The sequence below is a fragment of the Bubalus bubalis genome, chromosome 5 (genome assembly GCF_019923935.1).
Source record: "Bubalus bubalis isolate 160015118507 breed Murrah chromosome 5, NDDB_SH_1, whole genome shotgun sequence".
NCBI classification, from domain to species: Eukaryota; Metazoa; Chordata; class Mammalia; order Artiodactyla; family Bovidae; genus Bubalus; species Bubalus bubalis.
The window spans coordinates 17414347-17434044 of NC_059161.1; the positions used below are offsets into that span (position 1 = coordinate 17414347).

Genomic DNA, 19698 nt, shown 5'->3' on the forward strand with positions numbered 1-19698 from the left:
AGCGGGAATGGGAAGCTGCTGGCACGCTTTAAACAGGAGAGTGATATAATCGGTCTACGCTGAGAAAAGGCTGCTCTGGTTGCTGTGTGGACAAGTTTGTAGAGGGCAAGTGAGCAAGCAGAGATGATGGTGGCAGGACTTGGAGCACCAGGGGGGCTGTTCACGCTGGTATTATTTTTCTGCTCCTCACTCGCCTCCCCCTTGAACACTTAGAAAACAAACAAACAAAAACCCTCACTAACCGCTACTCATCCTTCCAAGTTCAGCTTAGGTGACCTGTCTCCCAAGAAACCGCTCCTAAGCACTCAGTTGTCTAAATGTACTTCCTGGGCTTGACTTGACAATTATCATCCTACTTCTTAACTTCCATTTGTGTTTTTTCTCTGCCATCCCATTAGTCCGTGGAGGTCTTGGAGAACAGAGAACATGCCTTAGCAGGTTTTTTTTTTTTTATATCTGCAATGCTAAATTCAGTGCCTAAGAAATAATAAACAATCAATAAATATATGTGGAACTGAGCCAAACCCTTCCTTGGGGTACCAAGGGAGGGAGATCTCTTAACCAAACACCCCTAACTGGTGTGCTGAGTTATCAGGTAGGTGCCCTGCATGTCTAAAGAACACATTGCCCGATCCTGATGGCATACCCACCATACACACTGCTGGGACCTTTTCATGAACTCGCTCGCTTTTCTGTAACTAACTGAGGCAAATAGTTACAGAGAGCTATTCATATCTCTTTCCAAGTATTTTTGCCTGTTGTTACTTTAATTTGTAATTTATGAAAATTGAAAAACTATGAACATGAAAAGAAAAGGAACTTGTTGTTTTTGTGAAAACAAATTTGAATGCTTTGGGATGTTTCAATAAAGGCAAGTTTCTATATAAAAAATTGCTATTGGGACTTCCCTGAGGCCCAATGTCTAAGACTACCCTCTTTCAATGCAGTGCATGAGGGTTCAATCCCTGGTGGGGGAACTAAGATCCCACATGATAACATAAATTTTAAAAACTGTATTAAAAAATGGCTAATGAGATCAGCTAGACTCCAATTTTTAAAAATTAAAAAATTAAAAATTACTACTGAGTTAGATAGGTGTGGAAGGCAATTTTAAATGTTGAAAAAATAAGTATAAAAATCCAGAAGGATTAAATTGTTTTGCAGTAACTATAGTTTCTCCCTCCACTACAGAAGAGAAAAGTTAGAAATAGTAGATCACATTTTAGGTATGGTTTACACAAGAAAAATATGTAGACCTCCAATTAGTGGAATGGTTTTGGCTTTACTTCAAGTTTTACAGGTAAATTTACATGAGTATGTTTTAACTTAAAAATTTATCTGCTTAATGTCATACATTCATATACACATATTTTATTGTTATACTTCCTTGCTTTAATGAAAGAACTATTGGTCCAGTTATGCAACATAAGTGGACATCTATCATATTAACAAATAATAGGGAAAAAGTGCTCCACTTTCTGGGTATAAATAAGTGCATTTCAACAGCGGGAACTGCAGAATACGGAGGAGCTTTTAAGATTGAGAGGAAAGAATGGTGGGCATGGATTCAGGGACCTTACACAGTGAGGTTTTCAGGTGGAGACTGCTGCCTGGCAGAGCTGAAGTCCTTGTGTCTCTTCCAGGCCACTGCAGTCTTTGCTGGGAGGAACTAAGTGTGGAAAGCCATGAAGGGAAGGAGAAATAGGAAACTTACTTTTCCATTTCAGAAAAGAAATAGAAATCATTGACGGCATAGTTGATGATGATAATCCTGTGACCAAATACCCGGCGCTTCATAAGGACGATGTCTCCATTTTCATGATCTGTGCTCCGGACACTGGGATTTGGCATTAGGCGTCCTGATATGTTTGGGGCTGTGGAGAAATCTGAGAGAGGGGGAGAGGGAGGAAGAGAGAGAGAGGAATTAACATTTATCAATGGGATCATTCGTCACAATTCTATAAAAATAGCAAGAATACTGACTAAACCTTTTACGTGTACATGCTGTGTGTTTGGAGCGGGTTGCCAGGCCCTCCTCCAGGGGAATCTTCCCCATCCAAGAATCAAACCCATGTCTCTTACATCTCCTGCAATGGCATGGGGGTTCTTTACCACTAATGCCACCTGGGAAGCCCCTACCCTTTTATAGCACTTACTATTGCCAAGAATAGTTCTAAGAGGCTTTACATGTATTAACTCATTTAATTCTCACAACAACACAATTATTATTTCCATTCTACAGGTGAGGCACAAAGTCACTCATGCAGGATCCTCCCGTTAGAAAGTGGCAGATTCAAATCTAGGCAATCTGGCTCCAATATCTGTGACTCTCATTTTCTGTCTTGCCTGAAAAATGGGATGCCATAAGGGCAGATCATATGCTGCAAATTCATTACTGTATCTCCAGCACCTGGAAAAGTGCTGGCCACACTGTGGATTCTCAAAAAGTGCACTGAATGAACAAATGAACTAATGAATGAGGGAGTTGAATAAATCCATACAAACAACATGAGGAAGTAGTTTTGTAACATGTGAGAATTCAAAGTTCTTGAGACTGATCACTACCTGTCTTTTCTGGCTTCTGAAACAGAATGCACTGGGCTTACATCCTCACTATGTGGAACGAGGCTTGCCTTCATACCCAGGACCTGGAGTTCTTGCTAGACCCCAGGCTAATGCAAGCATTGAAAGCAAACAGGACCCTGCAGGGCCTTCCCAGGGACAGACACCTCCACCTCCACCCCCCACGTGCCCTGCCTCTTGTTTGAAGAAAAGCTTTAGCCTCCTGGGCCTTCTCTGAGTTCCAAAGCACAAATTGAATCAGACAAGTGAGAAAATGCAGCAGCAACTAAGGAAAAGAGTCAAGCAAGACAAAATAATAGTAGTTATCCGTAGTTTATCCAACCAAGGACCTTTGGTTCCTCTTCAAAGGCTATAGATAATAATCTATATGAGCCATATCCTTGAGTTGTTTTTTGGACACTAAAACCCCAATCAAGTGAAAGAAGTTAATTGCATGCTGACCACCAGCATGTAGATCCCAGACCAATATGAACCAGAAGGTTGATGAGGTTGACCCCCAATTATCTCACTACCAACCAATCAGAAGAATATCAATGAGCTGATCAGGTACCCTGCAACCCTCTCCCTCATCTTGCCTTTAAAAATCCTTCCCTAAAAGGCAACAGGAGTTCGGGTCTTTTGAGCATAAGCTGCCCATGCTCCTTGCTTGGCTCTGTGTTGGATGCCTCGCAAAAAATGCTATACCTTTCTTCACCACAACTCAGTGTTAGAAGACTGGCTGTGCTGCAGGTAAGTGAGTGAACCCAGGTGTGGTTCTGCAGTAGCATGACATAAAGCAGTAAGCTCTGTAGCTTCTTACCTGGGTTAACCCTTGTAGCTAAAATATCAACAGGGAAGAGGAATAAATAGAGAAGTGACTTACTTTCCTTGCTGTGTACTTCCAGGTGAAGATAGTCTTCAAGTTCCTGGCGCTTATGGGGATGAGACATAAATCTGCGGTAATTACAAAAGCTCCTAATAAAGCTGATCATCTTCAGCCAACCTCTCTTCTGGGGAAAGAGAAAGGAGAGTCACATATTCATTAGCATAGCCTGCTGTTCACTGAGTCTACTATGTGCCAGAAACTTAACATTCATTACATTGAATCCTCATATCTCCTTTAAAAAGAGTAAGTTTTAGCTTCAATTTAAAAGTAAGGAAACTCAGGTCAAAGAACTTATATAACCTTCCCCAGAATAAGCCAGAATCACCCAGGCATGGTTGAGGCCACTGACAATGTTCTTTCTACCATAGTCTTCCTACAGTGAAGATTTGAGATGCCATGAATGGGAGAGGGCATGTGAGAGCTAAAAACAGAAAGAGACAGAGGACAGAGATACACATGACTCACAGGAAGGGGAATAATAGCTCAAGCAGATTTTGAAATGTTGAAGAAATAAGGAAATGAGTAAATCATTTCTAAGCATTATAAAAGGAAAATATAACTACACATGTACACACTCATACACTCCCCCCACCACCACCACACAGGGACACATTAAAAATGCATGTTACATTTCTTCACCTATTTCTTAATAGATTACCAGTGACAATTCTCTAGTTTATTTACCCCTTGAAATGGCAACCCACTCCAGTGTTCTTGCCTGGAGAATCCCAGGGACTGGGGAGCCTGGTGGGCTGCTGTCTATGGGGTCGCACAGAGTCGGACAGGACTGAAGTGACTTAGCAGTAGCAGCAGCAGCAGCAGCTGATATTCAGAGCTAGAAAGAATCTTGATTAACTAGTTCAGTTGTCTCATTTCATAGAGAGGAAACCTCAATGTAAGCTTGGCTTTAGAGAGCTAGTGAATGAATGAATTTTAGTTGCTAATTTGTGTCTGACTCTTTTATGACCCCATGGACTGTAGCCTGCCAGGCTCCTCTGTCCATAGGATTTCCCAGGCAAGAATACTGGAGTGGGTTCATTTCCTTCTCCAGGGTACCTTCCTGGAGATCCCTCCAGGGATCAAACCCGCAGTCTTCTGCAGGTGGATTCTTTAATGCTGAGCCACCTGGGAAGCCCACAGAGAGTCAGTGGCAAAGCATATAAACTACTGGATTTAGCGTCAGAAGTTTTGAGTCTGGAGCCCATCTTCACCTTAATTGGGTAATTTGGGTCAATTTCCTTAATGTATGTCTCAATGTCTCCATGTGAAAGATAGAAACAATAGCCTTCAGGGTTATGGTGAAGGTTAGTCATAATATATGTATATCACTATGTGCGGTGCTCAGCACGAAGCAGGAACAAGTACATGCTGAATCCTTTTTACACCTTGTTAACCAACAGCAACTGAAAGACCTGAATTAAAACTCAGCATCCTGGTGTTGGATGCAGTATTCTTTTCACTCTCCCAAATGATCATTCATGGTACTCTGACATAGAGTTGGGTTGACCCACATATGGAGGAAATAAAAAGGAGAAAGAAGGGAGCAGCATGTTATCATACCTGGGGTTCTGCATCAGTGGGCATAGGCATTATTTTTTCACTATTCTAATATAATTGTTTTTATTTCACCCAGTGGGTATATAATTTGATATAGTTGTGACTATAATACATACATGATTTGGAGTTCTGTTGGGTTAAAAAATTTCTTTGTCACATCTTTTTAAAAAAATTGAATGAAAATTTCTTTAAACTGTACTCTACAATTTTCAAAAACTTCACACATGTGATTTTATATAGTCCTATAATAACTCTTCCTTCCTGACCCTTATCTTGTCCCTCCCTACCTTTCATCTTTCTGATGACCAGTTCTACAACATGCTGATCAAGTGATTATTTAAGAGGAGTATGTACTTTTTTTCTCAAACCCTATGAAGAGACTTTCCTGAATCATATTCCTGTCTCCTCTTTCTTTCCCTCTTCTGTCCTCCCATGGGAGAAAGCATGTGTTCGATAATTGATGAGCTTGGAAGCAGGACAGGGCAGGCTTTGTTCTTTAGCCTCCAGAGTTCTCTCTGGGAGCTGCTGGTCTGCAGACACCTGTGTTCAGGCCTGCCTTTTGTCATACAGCAGGGAGCTCACCCAGCTAAGTGGGGGTCTAACTGTTCGTCTTTGTTAGTGACTGGACATGTAAGAAAGTAAGGGTACAGAGAGGATTATTAAACCCACTTGACTTCACAGCCAATCCATGTCCCCCAAATCAGCTTTCAGTAGTTAAAAACCAACCAACAAACTGACATTTTGATCTCCATATGACCAGCCTCTGTGCCTGCCATTCAACTGGTTCTAATCACAAATAGCGAAGACAGGGGTTTCTTGAAATTCCCTCTGTAACAATTGCTCTGAGCCTCAAATTCTTCCGTTGGAAATGGAGATTTGAAAACCTATCCCAAAGAGTAGCTGCTTTGGTGAATAAATAAGCTAACAGTGCAAGTCTTCTGTGTGGTCGGCAATGCCTAGGCGTGGTTTCCCGGTCCCCAGTCTTGTCTTTGCTATCTTCCCCACTGACCTGGGATTCCTGCAGGTAAACTGCCGTCTTTGAGGGCTTCTTGGGTGAAGCTATTGGTATTTCAGCTTCCTTCTCCAAAGGTTGAGGTGGAAACAGTTCTTGGTAATCTTTAAACCTGCAGCAGGAGACCAGGAATATTAAAGAATGCAAAAACATGGTACATGAAAGATAACAGTCCAGGCAAACCTCTCTCAGCTTTTGGAGGAAGGGGAATTTGGTGAATGGTGAGATATTCAAAAACACTCCTCTAACCATTCCAATCCTTTGCTCACGTCAGTCTGTTCTTCCTGACCAATACTGTAGTGTTCCTCGCTCAGGGAGGTGAACAGAAATGTGTGTGTGTGTGTGTGTGTGTGTGTGTGTGTGTGTGCAGGTAGGCAGGTAAGAGGGTTCAGGGCAAGTTCAGCTTTTATTTTGTAGGGACACTTGGCAGTGAACCGTGAGAGTAGACTCTGACACTAATGTGACTTTCAGAAGTCAACGAGCAGCTTCAGAGAATCACTGCCTTCACCCAGCAACACTCACCACTTTTCTTCCAGAGATCTCATGACAAAGCCCTGGAGCATTAACAACGTTGTTGTGCTGACATGATGCATGAGAGAGACTTCCTTGATAATAGGGGCATTACACTGCAGCATTTGTTCTAAAAAATGCAAGAGAGAAGAAAAGTCATCATTTTCTTAGGTACCGTTTCTGAGGTGGCTAGGATTTTTTTCATCCAAGAGCCTTATGGTTCCTTGTTCTCTATCTGGCCAGATTCAGCTCTCCACAGTTTGTTTGAAAATCTCAAAAGTACATTTGGACTGCTATGTGTATGCGTATTTGTAGAGCAAATACTTCCTGGTTTAGTCCATTCCAAATTTCAAAGATAAGTGCTTAAGGGGAAAGCAATATTTAAAGGACTCCATTTCTGCAGCTAGTTTGAAGTTTTCAGTTAAGAGAATAGAGGAATAAAGGATTAAAGTTAAGTGGCTGAGGCAGATGGGAAATCCAAGATTACCAATAAATATTCTAAGGGCAATATGATTCTCCAGGAGTTCAAAGACTACTGTGTTCATTAAAAAGATTTAAAAGCTTATTAAGGACAGGATCTGCATATTCTTCTTTCTCTTCTAGCTCATTCAAAATGATGCACAAAACTTAATATCCTGAGACTCAACAAATAAATATTACTTACAAGTAAAGACCTGCCCATTTTAGCTTCCCTGGTGGCTCAGATGGTAGAGTGTCTGCCTGCAATGTGGGAGACCTGGATTCGATCCCTGGGTCAGGAAGATCCCCTGGAGAAGGAAATGGCAACCCACTCCAGTACTCTTGCCTGGAAAATTCCATGGACAGAGGACCCTGGTAGGCTACAGTCCATGGGGTTGCAAACAGACATGACTGAGCAACTTCACAAGTAAAGACCTGCCCATTTTACTGCTTTTTCTTCTTTCATAATTTATAACCTATCTTGGTTTAACACAAGCAAAACACACACACAAGCCTATCTGTTCATCTGTTCCAAAACAGGAGGCTTCTTCATTGCTTTGCAAGAAGATTTGTTTACCTCCAGGATGGGATCATGCTCACCCTCTTTGGTTTTCCTCTAGAATTATAGGTCAGTACTTGACTTGCAGTTTCTGCTTCTGGACAAGATGAATTTACATGGATCAGATTTACCCTCCTGCCTTAGGCAAGAAAATAAGGCAAAACTTACGCAACAAAGATTTTCAGGGAGACAGTTCTCCTTCTCAGCACCTTTCAGTACTCTTTTCATCCCATAGATGGTGGACACTCTAGCTTTGCATCCTGCTAACACATGATTTTGGATCTAACTCCAGTCTACTTGATGTGAAGGATCAAATGACTGGAGTTTGAATTCAAGTTTCACTAATTGGACAAGTTAGTTAACTTCTCCATGTTTTACTTTCCTCATTAGAAAAATGGAGTTATTTATCCCTACCTTCTAAGTTATTTATACCTATCTCTTAAGAATTAAATTAAATCCTACTTTCAGGGTTGAGAGGATATATTTCACATACAAGTACAAGTATCTTCTTTTACTTGTGGTATTATATTTTGGTTTTATTATTGTATTATTATTTTAGTTTTTCTATAGCAATTTTCCTACTTATAAAAAACTAAATACTAACACATGTTAAGAATTTAAATAAAACTCTTGCTTCAAGCACATTCTGATTTTAACCCACTATCCATTCTGTCTTATCAATATTATACTTCAGGATGGTTACATATAAAAGAACAACAATGCATGTAGTTTTTTGGGCCTGTGTATTTTTCTTTCAGTTTTATCTTTAAGAAAAATAATGATAGATTTGATTTGTTTTTTCTTCTTTGAAACACTGCATGTTATCACTTATATGTGGAATCTAAAAAATAAAAAAAAAATGAATATAACAGAACATAAACAGATTCACGGATATAGAGAATAAGCTAGTGGTTATCAATGGGAAGAGGGGAGGGAGGTGGCACAAGATAGGAGGAGGGGATGAAGAGATATGAACTATGTATAAGATAAATAAGATATAAGGATATGTTGTTGGATAAAGAAATGGCAACCCACTCTAGTAATCTTGCCTGGAAAAACCACATGGACAGAGGAGCCTGGTGGGCTGGTGTTCATGCGGTTGCAAGAATCGGACATGACTTTGTGACTTCACCACGACCACCAAGGATGTATTATATAGCACAGGGAATATAGTCTTATATTAACTTTGTATAATATAATATATAATAATATATAATATAGTAATTTATAATAACTTTAAGTGGATTATACTCTATAAAAATGCTGAATCACTATGCCCTATATCTGAGACAAATCTAATGGAAATTAACTATACTTCAGTTTTTAAAAGTGGATTTATTATTATTCTCTGCTTTCACCGTCTTCAGCTTTGTCTCAATACTGCCCCATGTGGCCGCTGCTCTGTTCTGCTTTCTCAGGGATAGAGCAGTCTCTTCCCCAAACCTAAGATTCTAAAGAGTAAAGGAAACAATTTCAGGAGAGGAGAATGCATACCAGGAGAGTTTTTTCCGTGGAAGAAAGTCTTGATTATGTTTTCAAAGAGAGACTTATAAATCTTTTCATTTGTCTCAATGCTGATCTTCTGTATGGCGACCAGGAACTGCAATGGGGTTTCAGCCCTCCGTTCTCTGAGGAACTCCCTGAAGAACTCCAAGTGCTGTGTGTTTAGGAGGACTTCTGTCAAGTTTCTGGAAAACAAGAAAGCATCGTTGACAGCGAGAAAGAGACGGTGACCCTGGATTCTTCTCCAGTTAGGGAATGGGGAAGGGCCTCTGCCAGACTTCAGGGCTTTGAACTGTGATTGAAGAGCAGAGTGGATAAATTGGTTACTCTGCTTGTTTCCTAGAGATTAACTTAATGTACCCATCCTAAGCTTGGTCTAATCATTTGACAACCCCAATGGAAGAAGAGAAGGAGTATTTTAAAGGGGCTTTTTTTTTTTTTTCCAAGGAAAACTTCTTCCATTATGGATTCATTGGCAGTCATTTCAGCAAGACAGAGCATGAGTGACCAGCAGTTGTTATAGATCAATATTTCTAAATTTCCACTGCTGATTTCTTCTTTCACTGTTTCTTGTGTACAGGTGTTGCCCTAATGTTTCAACTCAATTCTCTTGACTCTTGCCTTATGATTTTTTTCTGCTAGGTAATCTCTACATCCTCTGTGGTTTCAGTTTTCATTGACATGAGGAAGTGACTTTCACTGTTATGGTGAAGCTATATCTCTAGTTTCTGTGAACTCCACTTCACAATTTCAGCTGCCCATTGAACCTTATCTTTATGTCATTTGTCATTGGTAGAACCTCTCCATACAAATTCACAAGTTGTCCAACTTGTTCTTCTCCTATTAAATACTTGTCTTGTTAAGAATGATGTTAGCTATAAGTTTTTTCTTTTTATTTATTTATTTAATTGAAGGATGATTGCTTTACAACATTGGTTTGATTTCTCTCATTCATCAACATGAATTAGCCCTGAATTAGGTTCCTCTGTGTATGGGATTCTCCCAGCAAGAACACTGGAGTAGTTGCCATTTCCTTCTCCAGGGGATCTTACGAAGCCAGGGATCAACCCTGGGGTTTCCTGCAACTCCTGCCTTGGCAGACAGATTCTTTTACCAGTGAGCCATGTGGGAAGCCCATGAATTAGCCACAGGTGTACATATGATCTCTCCCTCTTGAACCTCCCTCACATTTCCCACCCTTTCCCACCCTTCAGGTTGTTATAGAGCCCCAGTTTGAGTTCCCTGAGTCAAACAGCAAATTTCCATTGGCTATCTATTTAATATATGGTAATGTATATGCTTTCTCTCCATTCATCTCACCCTCTCATAAATGTACTTTTAAAGAATGAGATGATTCCCTTCTAAGTTTATTGAGAATTTTTATCATAAATGGATGCTAGATTTTATAAAATGCTTTTAATGCATCAATTGATATACTTGTGTGAAGTTTTTTCCCTTATTTTATTAACATGATGCATTGTATTAATTTATTTTCAGATGCATTATTTGCATTCCTGGAATAAATCCCACTTGGTTATGGTATATAATCCTTTTTAAATGTGGTTGAATTTGGTTTGCTAATATTTTATTGAGGATTTTCACACCTAGGTTTGAGAGGGTTATTGGTCTGCAGTTTTCTTATGATAATTTTGTTTGGCTTTGGGATCAGGACAATACTTGCTGCCTCATAAACATATTAGAAGTGTTCCTGAAAAGATGCTCAACATCACTCATTATCAGAGAAATGCAAATCAAAACCACTATGAGGTACCATTTCACACCAGTCAGAATGGCTGTGATCCAAAAGTCTACAAGTAATAAATGCTGGAGAGGGTGTGGAGAAAAGGGAACCCTCTTACACTGTTGGTGGGAATGCAAACTAGTACAGCCACTATGGAGAACAGTGTGGAGATTCCTTAAAAAACTGGAAATAGAACTGCCTTATGACCCAGCAATCCCACTGCTGGGCATACACACTGAGGAAACCAGAAGGGAAAGATCACGTGTACCCCAATGTTCATCACAGCACTGTTTATAATAGCCAGGACATGGAAGCAACCTAGATGTCCATCAGCAGATGAATGGATAAGAAAGCTGTGGTACATATACACAATGGAGTATTATTCAGCCATTAAAAAGAATACATTTGAATCAGTTCTAATGAGGTGGATGAAACTGGAGCCTATTATACAGAGTGAAGTAAGCCAGAAAGAAAAACACCAATACAGTATACTAACGCATATATATGGAATTTAGAAAGATGGTAACAATAACCCTGTGTACGAGACAGCAAAAGAGACACTGATGTATAGAACAGTCTTATGGACTCTGTGGGAGAGGGAGAGGGTGGGAAGATTTGTGAGAATGGCATTGAAACATGTAAAATATCATGTATGAAACGAGTTGCTAGTCCAGGTTCGATGCACGATACTGTATGCTTGGGGCTGGTGTACTGGGACGACCCAGAGGGAGGGTATGGGGAGGGAGGAGGGAGGAGGGTTCAGGATGGGGAACACATGTATACCTGTGGCAGATTCATTTTGATATTTGGCAAAACTAATACAATTATGTAAAGTTTAAAAATAAAATAAAATTAAAAAAAAATCCAAATATAAAAAAAAAAAGAAGTGTTCCTTTTTCCTCTATTTCCTCAAAGAGTTTGTAGACTATTGGTAGCATTTATTCTTTAAATATTTCATAGCTTTCTCCAGTGAAGCCATCTGTCTAGACTTTTATCTGTGAGATTTTAAATTATTAATCCAATTTCCTCTCTTGATATAGAGATTTACTCACATTTTCTATTTCTTGAGTCAGTTTCAGAAATTTGGGTATTTCTAGAAATTGCTCTATTTCATCTAATTGTCATTGTCATACTCCTTGCATTTTCTTACAAACAGGTTAGTTTCTTTAGGGTCAGTGGTCCTCTCTTCTGGTCCAGGTTTTGGAAATCTGTGTCATCTCACTTTTTCCCTTTTGTCAGTATAGTTAATGGTTTATCAATTTTGTTAATCTTTACAAAAAACTTATTTGTGCTTGGATTTTCTCATTTTTCTTCTCTTCATATTATTGATTTCCACTCGTTTATTATTTACTTCCTTCTACTTCCCCCGAGTTTAGTCTGAATATATCATTCCACCACCTTTAGTCTCCATTGTTTTTTTAACTGAAGTATGGCTGATTTATAATATTATATTAGTTTCAGATATGTAATATAGTATTCACAGACTTGAAAATACTAAATTTTCAAATAGACTTGAAAATCTGTTAAAACACAGAATACACAGGGTGAAGGGACATAAAACATAACAGTAGAAAGCTAGATTGGGGGAATTCCTGGGTTGTCTAGTGGTTAGGATTCCACACTTTCACTGCCAAGGGTGCAGGTTCAATCCCTAGTCAGGGAATTAAGTTTCCACAGCTGTATGGAGTGATCAAAAAAAAAAAAAAAGAAAAGAAAAAAGAGAGAGAGAAGGAAAAGAAAAGACTTCTTTTATATTCAACTAAACTAGGAACTACATATTTCTGTAGACATAGTGGAGAGTGGTGAATAGTACAAACTGGAACAGCAAAAGGAATAAATGATTGAATTTCAGGGAATAATTCCAGTTCCTTAAAAGGGATAAATGATTGAACTTCAGGGAGTAATTTTAGTTCCCTGAAGAGGAGGAAGCTCCATCTAGAGAATTTAGAAGAGACAGAGGACTTATAACCCTCAATGAACATTATCAGTAACTGAAAACATACTTCTGGAAGCTTTCTCTATACAAAATATTCTGCCAGTGACATTGACTAACAAATTTGTATGTGCTAATACATCTCTATCATCTATAAGAGAACTTTTCATGCAGTCAGTCATTAATAGATAATACTAAATTAAAAAAAATAAGTGCCTGAATGAATGACATGCGTAAGAAAATTATCATCAAGTTGAGAAGGTGGAAAACATACTTAAAAAATTAAAAAGTAGTAAAAAATAGAACATGGTAAGTTCTTGTATTTTAAAGGTTTATTACTTCAGAGGAGGTAGAAGTCATAGCAGATAAACAACTGGAGAACTTTATTTTGTAGAGATGGAACTTATGCTAAGGTGAGTGGAAAGAAAGAATGGGCATTTCTGAAAGAAAAGATCACAGACTCTTTGTCTAGCATTGGGAACTTAGAGGCTGAGACAAGAAGTAAGGAGCTAGTTAGGAGACCACTACAGCTGTATGCAATCCACAAAAACACAAACTGGCAAGGATATCCATACAAAAATGTTTCTTGGGGTACTAGTCATACCAATGAAAAAGTAAAGATAATATACATGTCCATTAAAAATATATAGTTAAATAAACCATGCAACATCCATACTATGGAAGAAGGTAAATCTATTTATATTGACATGAAAGGATATCCATGATAGCTTGTTAAGTTTTAAAAAGTTATTGTATAATATTCATTGCATGGTGCAAATTTTAGAAAATAAATAGTGATTTAAAATAACAAAGTATCCCTGTGCATGCACAGTATGATTAAGGACAGCGTGTGCATGAACATATTGTTGTGACCAGATCCTATGTCTTACCTGGGTCTTATCAAAGGCTTCCTCACATTTGCCCTTTTAAAGAATGACATTCTCCTTTTTGAGCGTAAAACCATCTTTGGTTCCCTGAAAACTTCCATAGTAAAATCTAAAAATAAAATTACAAAAGTGAGGAACATCATATTATAAAGAACACTGCAGACAGTAAGAAAGAACAAAGTACGAAGGACATTATCAACATTGAATGCATGTAGAAAAACCAAAGTCCCCAGTGGCCAGTGGCCTGAGATAGCAGCTGTTATGGGGACTTGCTCCCTAAAACTCTCCTTCATGGATCACAGTCTTGTCATGGCAAAGGGACTTATGTAACTCTATGAAGCTATGAGCCATGCTGTGCAGGGCCACCCAAGATGGATGGGTCGTAGTGAAGAGTTCTGACAAAACCTGGTCCACTGGAGAAGGAAATGGTAACCCACTCCAGTATTTTGACTGGACTAACCCATGAACAGTATAAAAAAGCAAAAAGATATGACAACAGAATATGAACCCCTCAGGTTGGAAGGTGTCCAGTACACTACTGAAGAAGAGCAGAGGACAATTACTAATAGCTCCAGTAACAGTGAAGCAGCTGGGCCAATGTGGAAACAATGCTCAGTTGTGGACATGTCTGGTGGTAAAAGGCTGATGCTGTAAAGAAAATATTGCATAGGAACCTGGACTGTTAGGTTCATGAATCAAGGTAAATAGGACATGGCCAAGAAGGAGATGGCAAGAGTGAACATTGACATCTTCAGTTCAGTACAGTTCAGTGGCTCAGTTGTGTCCGACTCTTTGTGACCCCATGAATCACAACACACCAGGCCTCCCTGTCCATCACCAACTCCCAGAGTTCACCCAAACTCATGTCCATCGAGTCGGTAACGCCATCCAGTCATCTCATCCTTTGTTGTCCCCTTCTCCTCCTGCCCCCAATCCCTCCCAGCATCAGGGTCTTTTCCAATGAGTCAACTCTTCGCATGAGGTGGCCAGAATACTGGAGTTTCAGCTTTAGCATCATTCCTTCCAAAGAAATCCCAGGGCTGATCTCCTTCAGAATGGACTGGTTGGATCTCCTTGCAGTCCAAGGGACTCTCAAGAGTCTTCTCCAACACCACAGTTCAAAAGCATCAATTCTTTGGCACTCAGCTTTCTTCACAGTCCAGCTCTCACATTCATACATGAACACTGGAAAAACCGTAGCCTTGACTAGACGAACCTTTGTTGGCAAAGGAATGTCTCTGCTTTTGAATATGCTATCTAGGTTGGTCATAACTTTCCTTCCAAGGAGTAAGCGTCTTTTAATTTCATGGCTGCAGTCACCATCTGTATTAATTTTGGAGCCCAGAAAAATAAAGTCTGACACTGTTTCCACTGTTTCCCCATCTATTTCCCATGAAGTGATGGGACCAGATGCCATGATCTTAGTTTTCTGAATGTTGAGCTTTAAGCCAACTTTTTCACTCTCCTCTTTCACTTTCATCAAGAGGCTTTTGAGTTCCTCTTCACTTTCTGCCATAAGGGTGGTATCATCTGCATATCTGAGGTTATTGATATTTCTCCCAGCATTCTTGATTCTAGCTTGTGCTTCTTCCAGCCCAGCGTTTCTCATGATGTACTCTGCATAGAAGTTAAATAAGCAGGGTGACAATATACAGCCTCAACATACTCCTTTTCCTATTTGGAACCCGTCTGTTGTTCCATGTCCAGTTCTAACTGTTGCTTCCTGACCTGCATATAGATTTCTCAAGAGGCAGGTCAGGTGGTCTGGTATTCCCATCTCTTTCAGAAATTTCCACAGTTTATTGTGATCCACACAGTCAAAGGCTTTGGCATCTTAGGTATCAGTGAACTAAAATGGATGGGAATGGGCAAATTTAATTCAGAAGTTCATTATATCTACTACTGTGGGCAAGAATCCCTTAGAAGAAATGGAGTAGCCCTTATAGTCAACAAAAGAGTTTGAAATACAGTACTTGGGTGCATCTCAGAAACAACAGAATGATCTTGGTTCATTTCCAAGGCAAACCATTCAACATCACAGTCATCCAAGTCTATGCTCTTACCACTGAAGCAAAAGCAGCTTGAGTTGACCAGTTCTATGAAGACCTACAAGACTTTCCAGAACTAACACCAAAAAAGATGTAGTTTTCATCATAAGGGATTGGAACGCAAAAGTAGGAAATTAAGAAATATGCAGAATAACAGATAAGTTTGGCCCTGAAGTACAAAATGAAACAGGGCAAAGGCTAAGAGAATTTTGTCAAGAAAATAAGCTGGTCACAGCAAACATCCTTTTCCAACAATGCAAGAGATGACTTTACACATGGACGGCACCCAATGGTCAATACAGTAATCAGATTATGTTCTTTGCAGCCAAAGATGGAGAAGCTCCATACAGTCAGCAAACACAAGATCTGGAGCTGATGGTGGCTCATGAGTTCCTTAGTGTAAAATTCAGATTTAAATTGAAGAAAGTAGGGAAAACCAGTAGGCCATTCAGGTATGGCCTAAATCAAATCCTTTGGGATTATACAGTGGAGGTGACGAAAAGATTCAAGGGATTAGATCTGATAGACAGAGTACCTGAAGAACTATGGACAGAGGTTCGTAACACTGTATAGGAGGCAGTGACCAAAACCATCCCAAAGAAAAAGACATGCAAGAAGGCAAAATGATTGTTTGAGGAGGCTTTACAAATAGCTGAAACAAAGAAGAGAGGTGAAAGGCAAAGGAGGAAGGGAAAGATACACACAACTGAAGGCAGAGTTCCAAAGAAGAGCAAGGAGAGATAAGAAAGCCTTCTTAAGTGAACAATGCAAAGAAATAGAGGAAAACAATAGAATGGGAAAGACCAGAGATCTCTTCAAGAAAATTGGAGATACCAAGGGTGCATTTCATGCAAAGATGGGCATAATAAAGGACAGAAATGGCAAGGACTAAACAGAAGCAGAGATATTAAGAAGAGGTGGCAAGAATGCACAGAAGAATTGTACAAAATAGGTCTTAATGATCCGGATAACCATGATGGTGTGGTCACACCTAGAGCCAGACATCCTGGAGTGTGAAGTCAAGTGGGCCCTAGGAAACATACTACAAACAAAGCTAGTGGAGGTGATGAAATTCCAGCTGAGCCATTTCAAATCCTAAAAGATGATGCTGTTAAAGTGCTGCACTAAGTACTGTATATTAGCTACTGAATATATGACTTTACATATAAAAACACATATAGATTATAAGTATATGGATAGAGAAAAATATGCTATGCCAACACTAGTCAAAAGAAAGGAAGAGGACTTCCCTAGTAGTTCAATGGTTAAGAATCTGCTTGGCAATGCAGGGGACACAGGTTCTATCCCTGGTTGGGGAAGATTCCACATGCAACTAAGCCCATGCCCCACAACCACTGAGCCCTCACTCTAGAGCTCATGCTTTGCGATGAGAAGCCATGGCAATAAGAAGCCCACAGGCCGCAACTAGAGAGTAGCCCCCACTAGCCTCAACTAGAGAAAGCCTGTGCACAGCAATGAAGACCCAGCATAGCCAAAAGTAACTTTTTAAAAAAAAGAAGAGTATTAATTTTATACAGAACAGTCTTCAGAGAAAGGAGAGATATACATAATGATAAGGGGGTCAACTCTCTAAGAAGATACAACAATTTTTAACATACACGTGCCTACTGGAGTATCAAACTATGTGAACAAAACAAGAGCTCTATGCGCGACAGAACTACAAGGAGGAAAATGTAAATCCACTTTCAAAGTTGGACACTTCAACACTCCTCTGTCACAGATGGAAAGATCCAGCAGGCAGGATATCAATAAGGATCTGGTTGAAATCAACAACACCATCAATCAACTGGAGCAATCAACTAGATGGCTACAAACCATTTTATCAAACAGCAGTGGAACACACTCTTTGCTGAAGCTCACATGAAACATTTACCAGTGCTAAACACATTCTGGGCCATACACATACCTTACAAAATTTAAATGAATAGAAATCATACGTCTGCTGTCAGATCACAAAGCACTTAAACTAGAACTCAATGACAGAAAGATAGCTGGAAAAATCTCAAAACACATGGAGATTTAAAAACATACTTCTAATAACACATGGGTCAAAGAAGAAATTTTTAAAGTATTTTAAATTAAATAAAAATGAAAGCACAACTTATCAAAATTTGGGAGATGAGAAAAAGTAGCAATTAGAGGAAAATGTATAGCATTACATGTGTATATAAAAATAGAAGAAAGATCATCTAAATCAATCCTCTAAGTTCTACCTTAGGAAAGTGAAAAAAGAAGAGCAAATAAAATCCAAAGTAAGCAGAAGAGAAGAAATAATAGAACTTAGAGCAGAATTCAATGAAATTGTAAGGAAATCAATAGAGAAAATCAATGAAGACAAAACATGGTTCTTTGAAAAAATCAATAATATCAATAAGTCTCTGGCTAGACTAAGAAAAACAGAGAGAGGACACAGATTACTTGTATCAGAAATGAAAGCAAGAATATCACTACAGATACCATAGATATAAAAAGGGTAAGAAAAGAATACTAAGAAAAACTCCATGTCACAGTTTGAAAACATAGATGAAATTGTTTGAAAGGCACAATTTACCAAAAGTCATACAAAAAGAAATAGATGATCAGAATATATATATATATATATTTGAAATATGAAGATCTTTGTATTGCATCTCAAAGCCCATCAATAAACAACCACTAAGAAAGAGGCACTAAAGGAGCAAGAAGATGGAGGGACTTAGCCAGTTGATGTCAGCAAGTCTGATATCACAGTCCTTCTGAAATCACTGTCTGTCCCAGTCCATCCCAGCATTGGCACAATGAGCTCATGAACAGAGTAGGTAGGTGAAAGGGATGGAGGCTGTGTATGGACCCAGTAGCATGGGCCCCATACTCATTAAGGCTGATTTAGCTACCAGTGCTGCCGAATGTTCAACTTGCCAGCAAGAGACAAACACTAAAACTAAAACTCACATATTTCAACATCCTTCATGGAAAACCAGCTACCCACTTGGTGGCAATTTGATGACACTGGACCTTTTTATTCTGGAAGGGGCAGCTGTATTGGACTGGAACTGACATGTATTCCTAACGGTGAGGTTTCAGTTAGCATTGATATTTGGGGCTTACAAGTGTTTGATCCCCTGAATAGGATCCCCCGTAACACTGCCTCTGATCAAGAGATATACTCACAATATAAAGCGGATTGGCAAAGGGCATACAATAGTTGGATCCACTAGTTTTGTCACCTATGAGAGCCGCTGGCCTGGTAGAGTAACAAAGCCATTTTTTGAAGGTCTAGCTGTCTGTCACACCAGCTTGGAGATGATACTTTTTGAAAAATGAGGCATCATCCTCCAGGAAAAACCGAAGACCATAATATGGTGCTGTGGCCCCCAGTGAGTCAAATATTGAATATGAGAATCAAGGGATGACAGTAGAAGAGATCCATTTATCATCAGTTTTGGTGACCTACTTAGGGAAATGTTTAATCTTTACAACTTTAGGTTCTGTGGATCTGGACCAGCGCTGTCCAATAGAAATATAATGGGAGCCACATGTATTATATAAATTTAAAATTTCTAGCAGTCAAATTTAAAAAACTAAAAGGAAAAGAATGAAATTAATTTTAGTAATGTGCATTATTTAACCTATTGGTACCAGCTATATTTCAAGAGCTCAATGGCCACAATTGGACTAGTGGCTCCTGTATTGGACTGTGCCAGCTTGGAGGTCCAGGATCCCAGAGTGGGAATGCTACCACTAGGGACACAGTAGGAGCTCAGTCACTTTAAGTTCCTTATGCCAGAGGCTAGCAGGGAGGCAAAGGAGTCACTGCACTGGCGGGGCCATTGACTATGGTCATCAGTTATGTAGCAGGGGCTGTGCAGAATGCACTTGGCCCTCCTGGTATCCTTTGTCCAATTGTGATGGTAAATCAACAGGTGAGCAGCCACAGCCTGAGAAGTCCTGATGATCAAGGGCTCATGTCTCTCAGGGGTGAAAGTCTAGGTTATCTTGCCAAGTAAGTCCCCTGAGACCAGCAGAACCACTAGCAGAACC

At 39.5% G+C, this 19698-nt stretch overlaps 1 protein-coding gene across 2 annotated transcripts in view; it reads right to left on the reverse strand.

Annotated features, from left to right (window-relative positions):
* Positions 1-19698, reverse strand: part of RGSL1 (regulator of G protein signaling like 1) — a 61876-nt gene that overhangs the window by 14032 nt on the left and 28146 nt on the right. For both annotated transcript variants that reach the window (XM_044942755.2, XM_044942754.2), the window contains 6 exons: positions 13613-13718; positions 9040-9233; positions 6540-6657; positions 6015-6129; positions 3446-3572; positions 1715-1886 (listed from right to left, as the gene is read on the reverse strand). In XM_044942755.2, the coding sequence (XP_044798690.2) occupies positions 1715-1886; positions 3446-3572; positions 6015-6129; positions 6540-6657; positions 9040-9233; positions 13613-13718 (832 nt within the window). The remainder of the gene's footprint in view (positions 1-1714; positions 1887-3445; positions 3573-6014; positions 6130-6539; positions 6658-9039; positions 9234-13612; positions 13719-19698) is intronic.